The sequence below is a fragment of the Vipera ursinii genome (assembly GCF_947247035.1).
Source record: "Vipera ursinii genome assembly, chromosome: Z".
NCBI lineage: Eukaryota > Metazoa > Chordata > Lepidosauria > Squamata > Viperidae > Vipera > Vipera ursinii.
Genome location: NC_139517.1, coordinates 17,346,050 through 17,367,907, shown reverse-complemented (window position 1 = coordinate 17,367,907; position 21,858 = coordinate 17,346,050). Strand labels below are relative to the sequence as shown.

Below are 21,858 nucleotides of genomic sequence, written 5' to 3'. Positions count from 1 at the left end.
TAAATGGAATTAAAATAAATAAATAAAATAAAATAAATAAAAAACCTTACAAATCGTGGCGACGTGACTGCAGGTCATGAGTGTAAATGGCTGTAAAGGGGAACTTGTTGCAAGCACCCAAAATGTGATCACACGTGTAGGTGTCTGTGTGGGCATTGTAACTTTGAAAATGGGGCATAAGTAGATTTTGGGGTCTCATAATTTTGAATGGCCATCAAGAGACAGGCTGTAAGTCAAAGTACCTGTAAATCTAGGCTGCCAAATCTGTCAATGGACAACAGAAAGAAAGAAAGCAGTACATAATTTAGAAGGACACCAAACATGAACGTTTGAATGACTACAACTGTGAAAATAGTTCCAAAATTTTAAAAAAGCAAAACACTAAAAGAGCTAACATTTAATTTTAAATTTATGCCGGCTGGATGGAGGACATGGAGGCAAAATGGAAGACATATTCTCCTTTTGCTGGACGTTCAGTAAATCTAGTTATCCCATGTTACTTAGGAAAAGTCCAGTTAAACCCAGTAACTTCGTTACAGTGCAGGGTGGATCCAATCTTTATTATTATCTTTATTCTCAGTGTTTATATTTGTGATAGGTTAACAGAAAATCATACAAAATAGAATTGAATTTATTTTCAGAAAGGGTACCTGTATACAATTGATATGTAGAGATGTATATACTGCATATTGTATATGCATCTATTGTTATTTAAACTTCAGTCTGTTCCATATTTCTCCTTTACTTCACTCAATGTTTGTTCTAATTCTTGTAAACCTATGCCCGTAATGATGAACCTATGACCTGTGTGCAACATTTTGGGTGACATGCCAGTGAACATCGACACCCAACAACAGCTGTTCTTGATTTTTGGAGGCCGCTGAAGGCCAAATATGACTTCCTAGCCTCATGCCCTGGTATGCATATTTTCCAATGAAACAGATCGAGACAGGAAAATCATTTCATTACGATTTATTCAAAGCACTCTGATTAAAAAAGATTCCCCTCACTCAAAGAGAGCACCTTGATTCTCAGCTTGCATTCTGTTTTACAGTTAACATATTAAAGAAGACTCAAGAGAACAGTTGATTGCACAGGACAAAAGTACCTTCTCCTTTGCATAGGAAACCAGTTACATGTAGTCAAACATGTTGCATGTATATCTATTTAAATGAGGTCTGACGAAAGCAAGGGCATAAAATTTAAGATGTTTATGAGGGGAAAAAAGTCATAAGGTTGTTTGGAGTTTACAGAGAGAGAGACAAACCAGATACAGGTAGTCTTCGACTTTACAACAGCTCATTTAGTGACCTTTCGAAGTTACAAGAGCGCTGAAAAAAGTGGCTTATGACCATTTTTCACACAACCGTTGCAGCATCCCTAGGGCTACATGATTTACATTCGGATGCTTGACCACTGGCAGAGAAAGAATGGAGCAGAAGAAGGCTATGGATGAATTAGAGCTGGGGTCTCCGACCTTGTCAACTTTAAGACTTGTGGACTTCAACTCCCCAATTTCCTCAGCCAGCCAAACTGGCTGAGGAATTCTGGGAGTTGAAGTCCACCAGTCATAAAGCTTTCAAGGTTAGAGTCCCCCTGAACTAGAGCTACCAATTACAGGTCATACAACAGTTCATTTAGGGACCGTTTGATGTTACAATGGCACTGAAAAATGTGACTTCTGACCGTTTTTCACACTTACAACGGTTTCAATGTTTTCCCCCATGGTCATGTGATCAAAATTTGGATTCTCCTCCCCTCCCCTCCCCTCCCTTCCCATTCCATTCCATTCCATTCGATTCGATTCCATTCCATTCCATTCTATTCTATTCTATTCTATTCTATTCTATTCTATTCTATTCTATTCTATTCTAAAGCTTATTGGCATAAACATGCAATGTATGATGAAAGACGGTATAATAGAGGAAACCAATCGAAACATATCAAGGAATTAATAGTTGATTCTTAGGATGTTAACTTCTTTAATCATTGTATAAAAGTTGTATTTGTGTATTTTCCGGGTCCTTGGCTCCTTTAGCTGCTAAGACCCTTTTGCTGGAGTACTTCAATAAAAAAAATGTTGAAAATGCCATTCCTCATGTCTGGTGGTCTTTATTGGCTTCGGCGCCAGGCTAGGACCCATTTTAGGAACAACAGGCTGTGTTGCACAAGGCAACCTTTTTGAGTGGTATCGGCACTAGGGCTGGGGGGGAGAGAGAGAAGTCATGGCTATTGATGATAACCCCAAACTGGCTAAGTTTCCCGGAATTACAGTTTACTCTGTTCCAACTGAATTCTGTTTTCTCTGTCCCTTTTAGTGGTGCCCATTACGAATTCCATCCATTGCCCATAGCTGGGAATTTTTAGAGTTATCAACTCAGTAAATACAGAGGGCATCTGGCTGAGAAAGACTCTTTTGTTGTATACCCATGAAGTTCTGTGGTTTGCATTCCTGTTCCAACATTGCAATCATAAGGAAGAACTGGGTGACCTCTGATCTCTCCCCAAAACCAAAACAGCAAGAAAGAAAAGCAAGGAAAAACATAATTAGTCTCCACCTGAGATAGCAGTGCTTTTCAGTTGAGTTGCAAGGTAAAACCAAAGGGAGTTATTAGTACAAAACTATTTTTTTTTTCTGTTTTGCTGGCTGACTTCCATTCTAGAGCAATAAGACCTCTTCAAGATACTCTGCTCCGATTGCGTGAGAGCAGTGTGCTTCAGATGTCTTTTTCCCCCCTTAAGTTTCCATCAAGTCATGTTTGATGCCTGGTAGACTATTAGACCATGTTTTTGTTTTTGGCAACTATGCAGAAATACTGAAATACACCATTGCTTAAATCCTTCAGATTGATTTTTTTTTTTAGTTCTCAAGCTAAAATTTCCTCATGGTGTTCCATCCAAGTAATTAACTGCTTAGCCCAAGGGTAGGCCTTGGCTCTTTTATGACTCATGGACTTCAACTCCCAGAATTCCTGAGTCAGCATAGCTGACTCAGGAATTCTGGGAGTTGAAGTCCATGAGTCATAAAAGAGCCGAGGTTGCCTACCCCTGGCTTAGCCTATCATGGTCAATTAAAGTTAACTACATGCAGTTAATAAAAGTGTTGATCTAAACACCAACTACAGCCTACTTACAAGCCAAACGCACCAGGGACAGACTTGGCTTTCATTTTATTGTTATAAAATAATTGATCCTCTGTGAAGGCCTTTTCATTGAAGGACGTGGACTGTAAACTATCTCCCTGATCCAATGCAGGTTGGCAGAGAGGCAGGTTTTTTAAAATTTCGTCTTCTACATTAAGACAAAGTGACTGAATCAAGCTGTCATGCCTAAAAGGGGACTGGAACCTGGGTCCCCCCCCCCGCTACTCTTAGCTCAGTATCCTAACACTAAACCATACTGAATCTCAGCTTGTTTATATACAAGAGATTACATGACATAAACAAAAAGTAAGAGAACTTGCAGCTTTCTCACACATTTTCTCTCCTTCCCGCCACCCCCTCTCCATCTATGACCACACCTGATTTCTTGTTAATCCCTCTGTCTACCAAACACATGGACACAAGCACTGCCACCCCCATAAAAATCAGCATTCATCTCTTCCTTGCAAAAACTCATTACATACAACTGGGTGAGTGCATGCACTCACTTGTGCCCACACCCATGTAAAAGCTTACAGGCGTGCTAGTATTCCCCTACCAGAACAGGAACCTGCAATCCTCAGCTGAGTACCCTGCTTCCTTCCCATGCTCCTCATCCAGTGCTCCCAACCTTCGCTAAGCCCTCCCACCCCACAGCCCCACGTAGCCCAGCCCGTCAGAAACCTTTCCCCACTCCCTTTCCCCATCCCAACCCCGCCCCTTCATCCCCACCCCTTCCCCCCTGCCTGGGGAGGAGGCGCTGCCTTTGTTCCGCCAAGGGTTAACCTGGATTGTGTCTGTCACCCAGTTGCCCGGATGCTGATGTAAGGGGAGAGCTCGAGAGATCCCTTCAGATTGCAGTGAGAGGAGGCGAAGGACCAGCCCAGGAGAAGAGCCTCGCCAGGAACATCCTTCATCCACAGCATCATCCTTGGCTGGACCAGCTGAATGATGCTGGTACCCGGGCTGTAGCATTCTTCCTCCTTCTCTACCCTCCCTTTCCTGATGCCGAGAGCATCCCCCTCCCGCTAAACCCAGCAGGATGCCGGCCTCGGTATTGTCCCTATAGGGGGGGCCTGGGGGGGCCTTGCCTCGCCTTGCTGTACCCCTTCCCATCCCACCACCCCCTGTTTCTGATTGTTGCTCAGAAGGGCGGCAGACAAAAGCCATGTCCGGTGGCAAAGAAGCAGGTGGGGTCCACCCCTACCAGTCGCAGCAGAGCCAGCAACATGCTCAGTATGTGGGGCCCTATCGGCTGGAGAAGACTCTGGGGAAAGGGCAAACCGGTAAGTCTCTGGCGGGTTTGGAAGTGGGCTATGGGAAGAGTGTACCCGTTTTATGGGGGTGGGCATGGTGTGACAAGCTCAGCAGCTGAGAAAATTGCTTTCATCTTGGCCTCAGATGTATCTAAAAACAGAGGGTAATAAAGGGACATCTGGGGTGTTTTGACCAAACAGTCCAGGTTAATTCGACCCGGTGGGAGGAATAAAATAAAATTTTTAAAAAAAACGTGCTGAGGTGGTAGGTGAGTGGAACTGTTGATCCTATGGCAGACTAAAGGTGGGGTTGAGAGGGTGGGGGAGCGTAGGGCTCTCCTGGAAATTCGTTTGGGGTTTCTGAGTTGAAGGTGTTAAGAGAAGGTTGAGTTCCTACTTTCCTAGAGGTTTGGGTTGTTGTTTTTTTTTTTGGAGGGGGTGGAAGAGAAGTAAATGGGAGCTCTGCTTAGGGCAAAAGGCTTTTGGGGAGGTAGATATGGGGTGGGGTGTGGGGGATAGCATTGGCGATGTTGGAGTGCTCTGAGAAGAAAGATAGTGTTAATTTTATCTGGGCTGGAGTTTGCTGGAGTTAGAGGTGAGCACTAAATGTTTTCCCTGTTCAAGTGTGTTTGGCATGCTCATAACCTGCAAGAAATAGCATTGTAATAGTTAAAAGAGGCATAGGTTTTTTTAAAAAAAGGCCACAGCTATATTACTACTTAGCTGCAAGTGCCCTTAGATTCCTCGAAGACACAATGTGTACATGGTGGTAGAGAGATGTGTGTTCTGTCTTTGTAGGAGAGGTGTGTGTGTGTGTGTGTGTGTGTGAGTGTGTGGGGCACAACCACTTAAAACAGAGAGGGGAAGGTAAGCCATGGATTTCATGGTTGGGTCACTTTTAAGCCTGCTCTCCGAGCTGATTTGCCAGGCAATTGGGGCCTGAAGGAGAGGAGGTGTCAGAGGTGCCGCTGATCCTTTTTTTAAACAAAAACAAAAATTTAAAAAAAACTGCTGCAATGACCAAGCTTGGTTGGGGAGGAAGAAAAACCCAAAATGGGGGGGAAGGGGGAACCCAGCGCAAAGATTTAGGCTACAAGAATAACCTCTTGGGGACGGGGACCTAGGCATCCTGATCTGTTTGCTGTCTTGTCTCTATCCTGTGGGGACTCTGAATCTGAGGACTGAAAGTAGGGGTGGTGAAGACTACTATGGAAAGGCCTATATACGTTCCTCTCCTCCACCACCACCGCTTCCCCTGCTGCAGCACTCCGTATGAATGGAACAGGGATTTAAAAAAAAAAAAAACTCCGCAGGGATGCTGATTCGACTGTGCAGTTTATCTACGATGGGCTTGGTTACAAGAGGGACCACTTAAATAAATGCCTAAGAATGGGTTTTATGCAAATCTGTCTTCTTTCTTGGTCAGGCACTGAAGGGAAGACTGGAGGGGAGGTGTGGGGGGGGCGAATCTATCCATCTCTCTGCAATGATGCAGGAAAACTCAAGACCACAGGCCTCTCTCCCGGGGCCTTTAATTTCTGTGTGCCTGTGGGTAGAATGAGCTTTGAGGCTTCAAAAGGTGTGTGTGTGTGGGAGGGGGTGGGGGGTGGATTTCTGCAGTGGCAAAAAAAAAAAAAAGGAAGACATCCTGTGTTTAGGAGACAGGATACATTTGCGTATTTTGCCAGTGTATGTCTGTGTATGCATGTTTGGGAGTTGTTATCAAACCCCCCCACCCCACCCCACCCCCGAATCGTTATAATAAAGATCTGGAGCAGATGGATAAAAGAATCCGAAGAGGCAGCAGGGAATAAGGAAGGGCCAATTTTGCTGAATAATCATTTCTTGACTGTGGTGGCGGCAGGCAGTTTATCCAAAGGTGATTCAAGAATATCCCTCTGAATGGGCAGAAGGATGGATGTTGTTGTTGTTTTTTTGGCCTGGAGATGGGAGGGGGAGGCATAGGTAAAAACCAGATTGTTTCTGGGGGGCCCAGCAACTGGGAAGCAAAGGGGGAACACAGGAGTAGCAGGGCAAATGGATGTCTCGTCCGGAGAATAGAGAACTTTACATTTATTTTACCCTGATGATATTGGCATGAATTCCCATCCGTTTGTTTCCTTGTCTTAAGGAGTTGAATATTCGGTAGGGAAGGAGATGGACAGGCAATAAGTGAAGCTCACAAACGAGTGACATGCCCAAGGTCATCAAGGAACTATTGGTAGCAGAGATGCGACTAAACAGTGGTAGATTTCTTTGGTGTCTTCCCGATGACCCTGTTTAGTTTTTATGTTAGAATCCCTAACCAAACTAAGCTGGGGTGGTCCAGTTGGACCTGGACTGTATGATGAATGGCTTATCTGTCCGTGCAATGAAGAATCATTCCGATACGGAGAAATCGTCTTGCAAACTTTGCAAAAGAATCTGTGTATGATATGGGTAGCAAGCATGGCTGGGCTGAAAGAGTTGCTCTAAAATTATGGAAATATTCCAATAGTAACCAGAAACCTCACTTTTTTTTGCAAATAGTATCCTTTAAGTAGGTTGGTAGCATGCTGTCTGGACAAGGATGCAGCTGGTAGCTTGCTGATCTTGGATTTAGGAAATCCATCAGTTACGAAACCGCAGTAAATGAGATGCCACGGAAGTCAGTCATCCTTCAGTCCTACTAAAATCAGTGGGAGCCCACATTATTAGTTATTAACACTTTTTAATACTTCAGAGAAGGCATAGACCAGGTTACTAGCTTTTGTCATACCCATGCCACAGACAGCATTCCTTAGCAATGATAAGGATTATAGAGTTTGGGCCCATACATGCCAGTGCAAGCAAATCTGAAACTAAACTTATCCTGAACATGCTTATGTTGTTCTGTGTAAGCTATGGTCTTTCATTAAAGAAATTACTTTGCAAGTCAAGATGTTACCACATCCACAAGCATGGACTGACAAGACATACTTGGGCATGTCAATAATGTGCGAAATGTTCAGTTTTGAATTTCACTAGAATTAAAGCATGAACGATGATACTGGAGCAAAACAAGCAGATGTGTATTTGGAAAATCTGGTGGCCTTAGGGATATTTGCTAGATGTGATTTTGAAATTGCTCCTCACTCCCACCCACAAACGAAACTTCTTTCTTGCTCAGAGTATGTCTCCCAGCTATAGATATTTCCCGTGGATATTTTAAGCTACACATGTATGTTCGTGTGCTTTAGAAAAAAATAATGATGACCAACGTAGGTCCCTCTTATTTATAAATTTAGGTTGGAGAGACACTAATAAAGCTAAAAATGAGCTCTAAGTCTTCCTGTTTGGAAACTCTTTTTTTTTGCCCTAAACATAGAACATGGGAGATTTTTTTACCATCCTCAAACTTTTGTTTAAATTTGATAAGGTTACTTAAAGTTATTTAAGTGGGAGTCTACCATATGGGAAAATGGCCAACCTAGTTCACTGATTTACTCTGAGATATATTCTGTACCTAGTAAATAACAGCTAAATATCTATGGAGATTCCCAAACATCCAGGTCATGGTTGTCCCAAAGGTGCTTTATAAAAGGAAACTGGACTCATTTCGTTTCTCAGTTCTGACAGAAGCTTCTTGGATGACAAGTGAAACGGTTTTAAGAAAGAAAAAAAAAACTAAGCAAGTTCAGTTGCCTTTTAAAAGGCACCTTTGGGACCTACAACTAAATAGTTTTAGTCTCTTAACTTATTTAAGATTTATTCTTTAAAAAATATTTATATGGCCGCTCATCATAAAACCAGATCCCAGAAGGACTCACAACGATTATATAAAACAGTAACAAACAATAAAATCAAATAAACAAAAAACCCTCAATAACTTTCGCCCCTCCCCTCCCATCAGTGTTTACAGGAAAGATATTGTTTGATGATCTGATTTGTTTTGTAGATATATTTGTTATAGGTTGTTGTGTACTGGGTTCTTTGCAGCAAGCAGGAGACGAGGCGAGAGAGTTCAGGCAGGAACATGCTTTATTGAATGCAGGAACTGAACTGTTAACCAAGGCTTCTATGCAGCTATTTATACTGCTGGCCACTAGGCAGCGGCCAATAGGTTTGAAGGAACCTATTGCTGCCCTAGAGCCAACCAATGGTGGTCCTGGAGACTGTTTGTCTGAGGAGCCAGCAACCGTTATTCAACTCCCTGATTAAGCAATCTCCAACAGCGATCAAGACACTGGTACAGTTCAAGTAAAACAGGCCCAATACATTACATAGGTTATATCCAATATTTCCTATAGGAGCCGAAGGTGACACACATGGTTCTCCTTTACCTCTTTATTTTTACCTTCACAGTAACACTGTCAAGTTAGCTTAGACTAGGGATAGGCAATCTTGGCTCTTTTATGACTCGTGGACTTCAACTCCCAGAATTCCTGAGCCAGCATAGTTGAAGTCCACGAGTCATAAAAGAGCCAAGGTTGCCTACCCCTGGACTAGGATCATACCTGACCCAAGTCAGCAATAAACATCAGGCTGAGTAGGGGAACTGACCTCTAAGTCCTGTGAAGCTCGTTCCACCATTTTTGATTTACGTCCTGCCTTTCAGTGATAAGACCTTCAAGGTGGCCTTTATAAGGTCATCCTTTATTCTTTTCCTCACAGCAACAACTGTGTAAAGTAGATTATGCTAAGAAAAAGTGACTGCTGTAGTTTCCAGTTGCCCACTGAGTTCACTGGGTGATGGAGGATTTCAAACTGAACTTCCATGCTCTCAGTCTAATCCTCTTATACTAGTTGAAAGTCTGGTTCTCTCTTGCAAATAATCGCACCAATATTATGTCACAAAATATTATCAAGTCATGGAGTACCGCTGTTTCTATCTTTCCCCCCCCCCCCCGTTGTATCTCCTTCTGGCCAACTGCAGTCCATTTTCATCCTTCCCTCTTACTGCCTCTTGGAGATGATGCTAGCATGTTGTTAGCTTGAGTCAACTGTGTGCATGTTATCCTTCAGGTTTCCACTGCAAACTTCAACTGAAATCTCACAAATCTCATGTGCGACGATGTAAATTCTATAGGCTGGAATAGTGCAGTATTGTGCAATGGTATTTCACATGCTGTTGCTGCCAAGAGAAACTATGAAAAGTATAGTGGACGATGTGTTTGCAGGGGTGGGTGGCTTGAACACTCCCTGCACCCAAACATAGTTCAATATCGATAAAGGAGAATATTTGTAGCTCAGGGTTGAAATGAGGGCTGCTTGGTATTCTCTGAGCTTGATTGTTTTCTTGTAGATGTTTCATTACCCAAACTAGTTAGAAAAAAACCAAGCTCGGGGAGCACCAAGGAGCCCTCATCGCTCAAGATATATTGAAGTTCAATTCCCACCACCCAGGACATACACAGCCTTGGTGGAGCAGTGGGCTAATGCCTCCTTAAGTAACACCAGCTGCCTGCAATTAGTGCAGGTTCGAGTCCCACCAGGCTCAAGGTTGACTCAGCCTTCCATCCTTCTGAGGTAGGTAAAATGAGGACCCAGATTGTTGGGGGCAATTAATAATAATAATAATATAATAATAATAATAATAAACCTTTATTGTCAAAGTACAACATGTGTACATTGAGATTAGCTGAGCCTCCCCTGTGCTCTCCCCCCAACACACAGTGACAACAAACCCTCCATCCCACCACGCTATGTGAACCAACTACACCACACACCGGCCTCCCAAGTCAACTCTGCATAAGATTACATCCCATTCAAAAGCCTAACAGCCCACGGATAAAAGCTATTCTTCAGCCTGTTGGTACGGCTGGCTATATTCCTATATCTCCTACCGGATGGTAGGAGAGTAAAGAGATACCGTCCAGGGTGTGAGTCATCCCTGAGAATCTTCCTCACTCTTCCAAGGCAACGAGCCCTGGCGATGTCATCCAGTGGTGTCAGGGAACAGCCCACAATGTCTTGTGCTGTGCTCACTACCCTCTGTAATACTTTCCTGTCCGCGGCTGTCAGACCGGCATACCAAACCACAATACCATATGAGAGGACGCTCTCTATGGTAGACCGGTAAAAGAGGGTCATTAGCTGTTGTTCTACCCTGTTCTTCCGCAAGATCCTAAGAAAGTGAAGCCTCTGTTGGGCCTTTCTAGCCACCTGGGTTGTGTTAACTTTCCAGGTCAGATCTTCACAGAGGTAGACTTTGTAATAATGCCGCTTGGGGTGTGTGTGTGAAAGCCTTAATAAGCAGGCATATACATAGAATGAAGGCTACTGCTAAGTTTGTAAGCCGCCCTGAGTCTTCGGAGAAGGGCAGGATATAAATGGAATTAAAATAAAATAAAAAATACTCCAATACACACAGCTACTGTACAAGAATGGGGAAAACTAAAATTATAAAGATGTCCTCAAGCTAACCTCTGATCATGAAGACAGCCCTTGTTATGGGGATGGGTTTATTACTGATTTTTTGTTATGGTTGTTTTTTACTTCCAAGTATAGTTTATATCCCTGATATTCCCTGTAATTTCCCATCCAAGTACTAAGTCCAAGCCTGCTTAATTCCATCAGCTTCTGCAGGGAAAGGATCTTTATTAAGGCCAATGGAAGTTGCACAGAAGGAAGTTGTATAAAATCCTTACAAACGTTTGAGCCAAGTGCTTCAGTTCGTTTGTGGTTGATATTAGAGGCCACTATATTACTAAATATAGGCTAGATGTAGTGATGGAAAGCCTACAGATACCTAACTTTGGTTTTTAGAGTGTGTTAAGGACTCTATCAAAATATACTGAGAGGATAAATCCAGAAAATGGTGGTACATTTTGTTTTTTTAATCCCATTTATATCCCGCCCTTCTCCGAAGACTCAGGGTGGCTTACAATCTAAGCACAAATCAATGTGCTTAGCAATAGCCTTCATTCCATGTATATGGGATCAATTCCATCTGTTAAGTGAAAGTCATTTGATAAAGTCAGCGAAAGTTAGTTCTCACGTGGTCAAAAGTAAACTACAGTATTAACACTCCAGACTGTTACCAAAACAAAAAAACAGATGGAAACTATATTTCCCATCCCAAGACAATTGCTTCTAGCCCTTTATGTAAAGTTGGAGGGAGAAACAGCACAAGATATTTGATTATAATAAATAAAAGTCGTTTACTAGAATCCATATTATGGCTTCTTATCTTTTGATAAATTACGTATCAGAAGTTGTTAAATTTTCTCAAGTTCCCCTAGAAATTAAACCTCTGGGCAAAGCCAACCCATCTTGGTTAACAAAAATCCAAACAATAATAAGTCTGTAATGATACAGGAAGTAAAACTAACAGATGTTATCAAACAATGAAAAAAATATTTTCCATATAAATGCATGGACATGAATGCTAAGGCGTCGTAGGGAAGCTCTTGGCTTTTATTTCTTACACTGCAGGACTAAGACAAGAAAGTACAAATTTCAAGTGTCTGTTTGCTTTTGCTTTTCTTTTCATTTGGTTTGGTTTGAAAAATTCTGAGAAAAATTTCCTGTACAAATACAAACGTACGTATAATTTAGCAGAGCCAAATTAACATTGCAGTTGCTCTCCAACAAGATATCGATCATTTCCTCACTTCCATAAGATATAATTTAAAGTATTTTTAAAACTTGTTACCATCTCTAATGAAGTTGCTTTGGAAGTGGCATACATTTCCAGGATAAACATTTTGCAAATTCAAGTTCCCAGAATCATTGTACTTCATTAGTGTCGGCGTTGGAAACTTATCTCTCCACCTGGCAAACAGAATTTAGAATGCAACCGTGAGAGAGAAGAGACCCACGTCTTCGGACAGGGCAAATCCCAGAACTGCATCTGCTGTTTCAGAGAAGGATGTCTGGCATAACCAAAGATTAGATTCCTAAGGTTAAAAAAAAAAGTAAAGAAGCCCTTGTGGATTTTTACTGCACTAGTCGTTGCCGACTATAGGGGGCAGTGCTCATCTCTGTTTCAAGGCCATTGAGCCAGTGCTGGCGGAAGTGGTTTCTGCAGTCATGTGGCCAGCAGGACCTATAAAGCCCTAAATGGCATGGGTCCGGGTTATCTTAGGGAGCACTTGCTGCCAGCATCAATCTCCCATTGTCCTGTGCGCTCCCACAGGGAGGGCCTCCTTAGGGTGCCGCCGGTCAGTGAGTGCCGGCGGGTGATCCCCCGGAGGAGGGCGTTCTCTGTGGGCGCGCCTGCCCTGTGGAACAACCTGCCTGTGGAACTCCGGACCGCCCCTGACCTTCGTTCATTTCACCAGGACCTAAAAACCTGGTTGTTTGATTTATCTGGCCTGGACTGAGGGGTTTTAAATTTTTAAATTTTAATTTTTAATTTTAAATTTGGGCTATTGTTATTTAATCCTATTTTATTTTTAACTTTATCTTAACTTTTGTACTGTTTTAACTGTTTTTAACTTTGCCCTGTAAACTGCCCTGAGTCCTTCGGGAATAGGGCGGTATAGAAATCTAATTAATAAATAAATAATAAATAATGTCATGGAGCGCTGTTACCACTGTTACCAAAGTGGTACCGATAGCTAAATCTGGCCCTAGGTTCTGCTTCGGTTTACCTTCCCAATAAGCAAACGAGTCGGGAGATTGTTTAAAAGCAGTTTATTAGGGTACCCTGATAAAGTGGGATCTTCCTATGAAAAGGAGAACCCTGAGATCCACCTTCCATTACATCTTACATTCCTGGGTGTGCAGCTAATGAGTAGGCTGGCTTGGTCGCTCAACAGTGAGACCCTGGTGAAGCAGGCACAGCAGCGCCTGCATTTTCTGCGTCGCCTGAGAAAAGCTCATCTTCTTTCCCCTGTCCTGACCACTTTCTACAGGGGGACGATCGAGAGCATCCTGTCATACAGCATCACAGTCTGGTTTGGAAGCATCACTGCTTCAGACAGGAAGGCGGTGCAGAGAGTGGTGAGGATGGCTGAAAAGATCATTGGCAGTTCCCTCCCTCCCATCCAGGACATAGCACAGAAGCATTGCTTGAGCCAGGTCCGCAAGATTATCTTGACACTACACATCCTCTTCACGACCTGTTTTCCTTGTTACCTTCTGGGAGGAGGGGGGTTCGTGGTATCCGTAGCAGAACATCCAGATTCAGCCATAGTTTCATTCCATACAGCATTAACCTTGTGAACTCTCAAGTTTCATCCTTCCGTTATATACTCAAGATGGACAATATTTAATATTTATTTGTTATGTATATGTAGGGGTGGGTCTATGCATATATGTAGGGGTGTGTGGGTCTATACATATGTTGTATATAGTATGTTTAGGTATGTGTCATGTATGTGTTTCAGTTTGAGAGCGGACAACTAAATTTCATTTTTGATGTGTGCCGTTGTGCCCACAGTAAAAAATGACAATAAAGGTTATCTTATCTTATCTTATCTTATCTTATCTTATCTTATCTTATCTTATCTTATCTTACATTCCTTTTTAGAGTTAACAAAGAAAAATGAAAGAGGAAAGTTGGTTGGACAAGATAAGAGTAACCCCTCCTTGCACAGTAAATCAACTACAAAGCTTGTTTGAAGTTGGATAACCAGATGCCAGTTGACACTAAGAAACTTTTTCTTATCAGGAGATAATCTCCAGGACATCCTTCTGTAAATTTATCTTTTCAGTTTAGGAATGTTAAAAGCTATCCAATCAATCCATACAACCATTGGATGAAAGTTTACCTACATTCCAATCTACAGTCAACCTGAACATTATTTTAAAAGAGAGAATACAAGTCAAGTTAAAATACAAAATAACCGCGTTAGTTAACCAATTACAAAATCCATGTCATGTTCCCCTCAGTACTTATTTATCTACTTGCATTTGCATGCTTTCAAACTGCTAAGTTGACAGGAGCTGGGCCAAGGACAGGCGCTTACCCTGTCGCGTGACACTCGGGTCTCAAACCTGGGCTGCCAGCTTTCTTAATCACTGAGCCACGGTGCCACCCCCAGATTCCTAAAGACAGTTTCAATACCACCGCCAGAACAGCCCCTCCTCCTATGAAACACCCACACCAATAAATTTGGCAGTGGTGTCAATCTTCCTGTTGAGAGCAGGAGGAGGAGGAAGGAGCAGTAGGGCCGTGATAGCACAGTGGCTAGAATGTAGTACTGCAGGCTACTTCTGCTGACTGCCGTCTGCCAGCAGTTTGACAGTTCCATCCTCACCAGCTCAAGGTTAACTCAACCTTCCATCCTTCCCAGTTTGGTAAAATGAGGACCCAGACTGTTGGGGGCAATAGGCTAACTTTGTAAACTGCTTAGAGAGGACTGTAAAGCGGTATATAAGTCTAAGTGCTGGTGCTAAGTGCTATATCCCACTATTGTTGTTGCTTTTATAACTAACTCAAGGCGGTGAATATGCCTAATACTCCTTCCTCCTCCTAGTACTCTCAACAGGGAGATTGACACCATAAATAAATAAATAAAACCCTAGCAATAAAATCAAAACAATAATAGTAATAGTTTGGAACTCCCTTGGTGCTTGATAACTGCCAGCATTCTGAGAACTTGCAAGGAAAGAAGTGTTGTCCTCTCCAGTCTTGACTTCCAGCCTAGATAACACCGATGCAGAAACTGGTCTGTATGGGATCCTTCATCTCTCATCCAATACTCCAGTGGCAAGCTGGATGCATGCAAACATGGTTGCTGCTAATGCTGCATTGCTGGGAGAGCAGGGGCCACTGCAGCTCTGCAGTTCTTAGGGGTCCAGGACTAGTCCTGGTAGTTTGGGGATGGTGGCAGCAGCAGGGGCTTTCCACCTAAGCAAGTACAGCTATGCAGATTAAAAAAATAATAATCCAGATATATTTTAATCTATTAATAATATAAGATAAAGGTAAAGGTTCCCCCGCACATGCGTGCTAGTCGTTTCTGAGTCTAGGGGCCGGTGCTCATCTCCGTTTCAAAGCCGAAGAGCCAGCGCTTGTCCGAGGACGTCTCCGTGGTCGTGGCCAGCATGACTAGATGCCAGAGGCGCACGGAACGCTGTTACCTTCCCACCGGAGTGGTCCCTATTTTTCTACTTGCATTTTTACGTGCTTTTGAACTGCTAGGTTGGCAGAAGCTGGGACGAGTAATAATATATTGAAAGATAAATAGGTTTTTCTAGGGTCTTTGAACCAAACAGCTAACATCTCTTTTAATTAGCACGGTTCTGTAACAAACAATAAAAAGAAACAAAGCAATTTGGAACCATGCGTCAGAATTTGCAAAGGGATCCTTAGCAAGAAAGATAAGAGAGTTACAAAGATGAGCTTGTTTAAATTGATTAAATATTGAAAACTACGTTAATGGGGGCTCTGCTGCAGCCTAGCCCGGAGGCTTCAGCTGGTGCAGAATGCGGCCGTGCGGGTTGTGATGGGAGCATCCCGATATTCCCATATTACACCCCTCCTGCGTGAGCTGCATTGGTTGCCGGTTGCCCTCCGGGTGAGGTTCAAGGTGCTGGTTCTTACCTATAAAGCCCTACATGGCTTAGGCCCGGGATATTTGCAGGACCGTCTGCTGCCAGGAACGACTTCCCATCGCTCTGTGCGCTCACACAGAGAGGGTCTCCTTAGGGTGCTGTCGGCCAGACAATGTCGGCTGGCGACCCCCAGGGGGAGGGCCTTCTCTGTCGGAGCGGCTGCCCTTTGGAATCAGCTCCCCCGAGAACTTCGGATGGCCCCGGATCTCTGTTCCTTTCGTCGCGACCTAAAGACGTACCTTTTCCAACTGGCCAACCTGGACTGACGTTGGGGGTTTTAATTATGTTTTTAATTTTTACTGGTTTTTAGTGGGGCTTTGTAAAATTTAATTTCTTTTAATATTTGTATTTATTGTTTTATTGTTGTTTTTATTGTTGTTAGCCGCCCTGAGTCCTTCGGGAGATAGGGCGGCATATAAGTCCCATAATTTAAATTAAATTAAATTAAATTAAATAACCACAGAACATGAACCCATAGATCATGAGACTTTGCAAAAACAACCTATGGGCAGGGACGTCTGCCATTTTTTACCCCTGCAGAAAATACACAGAAACTCATCCAACAGCATCCTCTAAACACAACCAGGGCTTTTTTTTCTCATAGAACGCTCAGAACGGAGTTCCGGCACCTTTTTTTGGATGGAACCTTGTAGGGTAGGCAAGGCAGGTTGTATGACATGTGTGAGTTCCAGCACCTTTTTCTTTTACAAAAAAAAGCACTGAACACAACTCTGCCAAAACCCATTGATGGCTGAAACACTTTACCATAGTTGATGAGAACTGGTTTGCATGTATTTGTTTAGTCTGATTTTGCAATATTTTAGCCTACCCCCATCCAAAGTCAACTGCAAATATGCAAGGCCAACAAGGGCCACAGACCCTAATAAAAAGATAAATATTTAATCCAGCCTCACCTCCCAACCGTAACTTCCCCACATACCAATGCCTGGGAGATCTGGGAACTATAATCCAAAATTTATATGGAAGGGACCAGATGGAAGGAAGGCTGTTCTAATGTGTTTACTTATGAAGATAGCAAAAGGCACCAAAGCAATATTTAGCACACACAAAAATTCCTTTATCCTGATATTTGACACTGACCAGTGCCTTCAAAGGCAATAGGATCATTGGCAAACATTAAAAATTAATCCCTCCCTCAATTTAAACTCAAGTTACATATAGCTTTTTTTGGGGGGGGGAAGTGGATTGATACTGCTTTATTCAAGCATTTTTTTTGAAAAAATCTTCCTATTATGGTTCACAGATTAGTTTTTTGGGATCATCCATTTTTGGGCTAACAGTTGCCATCTGCAATAGCAAACTTTTTTTTTAAGTATCCATAATTTACTTTTGAGTGTAACCATCTGTTTTTCTGTTCTGACTATTCTGCAATGGTTCCTCACGTCCCTCTCCCTCCATATTGCAAAGTTTCCAACCATGGGCCAGTGCGATGTGGGGAAAGGGCAGACACTAATGTCTTGGCAAGTTGCAAAGCATGGCTGCTGGATTTCATGTGACAACAAAGTACGCAAATGTAAGATCACACTTGGAATATTGCATTCAGTTATGCATTCTGCCATATAAAAAAAGATGTTGAGACTCTAGAAAAAGTGCAGAGAAGAGCAATAGAGATGATTAGGATTCTGGAGGCTAAAACCTACAGTTGCAGGAATTAGGTGTGTCTAATTTAATGAAAACAAGGACTGGGGTGACACAATAGCAGTGTTCCAATATCTGAGGGGCTGCCATAAAGAAGAGGGGGGCCAACCTGTTCTCCAAAGCACCTGAAGGCAGGACAAGAAGAAATGGATGGAAACTAATCAAGGAGAGAAACAACCTAGAACTAAGGAGTAATTTCCTGACAGTTAGAACAATTAATCAGTGGAACCTGTCTCCAGAAATTGTCGGTACTCCAACACTGGAGGTTTTGAAGAAGAGATTAGACAACCATTTGTCTGAAATAGTGCAGGGTTTCCTGCCTGAGCAAGGGGTTGGATTAGAAGATCTTCAAGGTCCCTTCCAACGCTGTTATTTTGTTACTCTGTTACTCTAGGGCTTTTCAACCAGTGGTACGGGTACCACCTGTGGTACATTGGCACCTGGCAGATGGTACATGACCATCCTAGGAAAGTGGTAGCGGGGGAGGGGAATAGCAGCACCACACAAGCCTGAGGGAGAGACAGCTGGAGCTGCAGGGCTGTCGGGGCTCAGTGGAAGCACCAGGATCAGCTCCAGGCTCCAGCTGGAGCTCGGCGCTGATCCTGGCGTTTCTGCTGAGCCCAGAAGAAGTGCCAATCAGCTGGAATGTTGCAGCATCTCCAGGGTCTTGTGATTTACATTCAGATGCTTGGCAACTGATTTATGATGGTCACAGTGTCCCAGGATCATGTGAAGTGACCAAAACCTGCTGTAACCAGCCAGCAGATGGGGGGAATAAAAACCAAACACCTTCCCCACCCCACCCCCGCTGCCAATCCTCAACAGAAATGCTCACAACAATGAAAACCTCGGACAGGAGGAAGAGCGCCGCCAGGCAGGCAGGCAGGTGTCTTGCTTGGCTGTGGCTTGGGGGGCACTTTTTTCCAGTGCCATTGTAACTTTGAACAGTCACTAAGTGAACTGTTGTAAGTCGAGGACTACCTGTACTTCATCACTTTTTTCCTTTTTTTTTGGTCATCAAGTTTTTGACACCTTGCTAGGCGACTGGTGGTACTCGGATGTTGCCATATCCTAAAAGTGGTACAATGGGTGAAAAGATTGAAAAGGCCTCCTCTAGATCAATACTTCTCAAACTTGGTGGATGGTGTGGAGAGGGTACTGTTTTTACCATTTGTATATTGGGTTTTTATTTTTTTGTAAGGCTCCAAGAGTCACCGAGGATGAGTGGGTGGCCATACAAATTCTCTTAAATAAAATAAATAGTAAATAAATAAACTTGCTCTGCTGGCTGGGGAATTCTGGGAATTGATGTTCACATACCTTAAAGTTGCTAAGATTGAGAAAAACCTTGCTCTCGATTGTCGGTTGCCCTTCTTTTGGCCTTCCTGTGATTTATTAGGGCTGTTTATTTTAGACAGCAACATCACAGTCTGAGAGCCGATCTAACTAATTTGATAGCACTGGTATGATATATAGATGTGATACAGTAAGAATCATAAAATCATACAACTGAAAGGGGCTATTTAGGACATTGAGTGCAACCCCCTGTTCAGCACAGAAACACAAATTAAAACATCCTTAATGATTGCCTATCTTCTTTTCTCATATACAAGTTATGTTAGACAATTGTCTGTCTGTCTGTCTGTCTATCTGTTTATTTATTTGTTAACTTTATTTGCCGCCTATCTCAACCATGGGGTACTCTAGGCAGTATGTATTAAGAGATTGAAAAAAATAGTGAATGTGGAAATCCACCCTTCCCATTTCTTTATATCCCAGTGATGTGAACTTGAACATCAAGGTCATTTAGCTAATATTGAAAAAAGTTGATTTTATGGGCTTGCTATAAAATTCGGTGTCCATCAACTGGTCCAGTTTTGCCACCAAAACACAACTTATTCCTGGAATGTTTTCTAGTTGCTGTTGTGATTCAGGGTCAGCCTGTGGGTTCGGCAGTTGGGTCGGACGACTCAGAGGAGGAGGAGGAGGGTGTTGAAGACCTTGCCGAGGGGGTTGAAGATCTTGCTGATGAGAGCCCTCAGCCAGGCCCCTCCCACTTGGTCACCACGGAGACCCAGCTGTGTGAGCCTGACAGCGTGGATGAAGATGACCCACAGCTGGCCCTGTTCAAGGACGCCCGATGCAGGAGGCAGTCAATTAGGAGTAAACAGAGGAAGGCAATGGGGCTCCTCGGAAGGAGGCAGAGAGAAGCCACGCCCTGAACTCTATATAAGGGGAATGTGTGGGAGGGCTGGTTTGCTGAAGGCAACCGCTTGGATAGTTCCTGTTTCTTAAAGCTCCTGTTTCTTGGTTTGTCTTGTTCCGTTTGTTTTTTTAGCAATAAATTTGGCAGGCGTAATTCCAGCCTCTTGCCTTCTTGTAAAAGGGGTTGTCCCTGCCTTTTCTGCAGGGCCGGTAGCAGGCTGGTACAGAACAGTTGCCTTTTTGACAAGCTATATTAATTTATTTTTAAGATGAGATTGTTTTTCTTTTCATTATGTTGGTAAACAAAGCCGTAAAGAGGAATATATCTTCAGAGTTTCAGAAGTCAATGTATGAAACTGTGTTAGGTATTAAATGACATCTTCAGCTCAAATTAAGATTTTCACTTGTCCTTTTCCCAGTAAGTGTGAGCATGTATTGTGGGCATATCCCAAAGATGCTTTTTTACAAGGCAACTGGACTTTCTTATTTTTTCTTTGAAGACAATTCACTTCTCATCCAAGAAGCTTCTTCAGCTCAGAAGCTTCTTGGATGAGAAGCAAAACGTCTTCGAAGGAAAACAGTCCAGTTGCCTCGTGAAAAAGCATCTTTGGGATTAACTATGACCTGGATGACTGAGAATCTCCATAGACATTGGGGGCATAATTAAATTGCAGCCTTTAGCAGATAATTTATTTTTGTCGGTATTGTTATCAAAACCACAGTTAAAAGATCTAGTGAGAAATTTTTTTTGATGGCCCTGTGTGTAGCTAGCAGATCTTTTTTAACAGTTGAAGAAAAAGAGAAAGCAATATCAACATAAGTAAAACATACTTAAAAATGGAATGCATGGGTGTAAATGCTGTCATCGCAAGACGCTACATGTCATGGTAAAAAGAAATCTGGTTGGTCAATCAAGGTATTTCCAATTTCCCTTTCAGATAGGCTTTGACATCAGTAATGGCCGGGGATTATGGAAATTAAAGTTGGACACGTATGGGGGGATACGTGGTTGGGAATTAATGGTATAGATCTGAAGAAACACTCAGTTCTGACAAGGAATAACCAACCTAGTGCCATTTAAGTATTGTGGCCCATTAGTGTGACTAAAAGGTCCCCAAAAGGTAGACAGTATCAGGTTGTCTTCTGTAAGTTTTGCGAAGTTGGAGTTATCTCAGTTGTTTATCTGCCAAAAAGATTTGAAGAGACTAAGGGGTTTTCTTCCGCTCCCTAATATTCCCTCCTTTTCCAATTTGGGAGGAGAGAATCTGTTAAGAAGACTTTTAACCAGGGCAGGTGCGGACAAGCAAGTGTCCTACTTTTGTTTTGGACCAACTCCCATCAGCTCCATCCACCAAGATGAAGGGAAGGGAAATTTTAGTTCAAATATCTAGAGTCTGCTGGACTGTCTAATTCTGCTACAGGGATTTGCACTGACTCCATTCCAGAAGGATCTGGGTCCCTGCCAACACATACTCATAGAGGATGTATCCAAGGCCTCTGAGCTTTAGGATGCCAGGGAGTGAATGCATAGTTTGCAAATCTGGACTTGATGCACAAAACAGCCTGGAAGGGAAGATCTGTGATGACCTAGGAAAAATGCAATCTGAGCACTTAACTATTGATGCCAGTGCGTTGAGGGACAAGCTAGGTCTGTGGGCTAATTCTGCACAAAAAGGAGCAACAGAGAGAGAAGTGAGAAGTACTCCCTCTCCGGCCTAATCCCAAGGCCCTCCACAGTGGCAATATTCACACTGAACCCATAAATCAGCTAACCACATTTTAGTTTAGCATGCTGTGTGAATGCAGCCTATGTAAATGGTGCACGCATATGTTCATGCTCCAAATGGTTGTATCACAAACATCAGGTTTTAACCACAAGACCTCTGGCAGAGATCCAGAAAGGAGCAGAGCCAATAAACTGAAAATGTCTGGTCTGACTTAATTAATATTTCTCTCCGGCTTTATTTGTAGACTGCAAAAATATATATGTGTACATGATTTTGCGTGATGGGTTGAGTTACTTTCCAGGTTGGGAACCCAAGTTCTTTTGGGTCAACAGCCATGATTTTGTTTCTGCTAGAGTACTCTGTTGGCCTGTATTTTGGAATCTGTAAACTCTACAGTGGATATGG

General features: G+C 42.9%; 1 protein-coding gene across 2 annotated transcripts in view; it reads left to right on the top strand.

The window, feature by feature from the left end:
* Positions 1-4,308: 4,308 nt before the first annotated feature.
* The window catches only part of BRSK1 (BR serine/threonine kinase 1), a gene marked incomplete at its 5' end in the record, with an annotated part of 70,923 nt that continues 53,373 nt past the window's right edge, over positions 4,309-21,858 (top strand). For both annotated transcript variants that reach the window (XM_083376570.1, XM_083376571.1), the window contains one exon: positions 4,309-4,426. In XM_083376570.1, coding sequence (XP_083232696.1) covers positions 4,309-4,426 — 118 coding nt within the window. The remainder of the gene's footprint in view (positions 4,427-21,858) is intronic.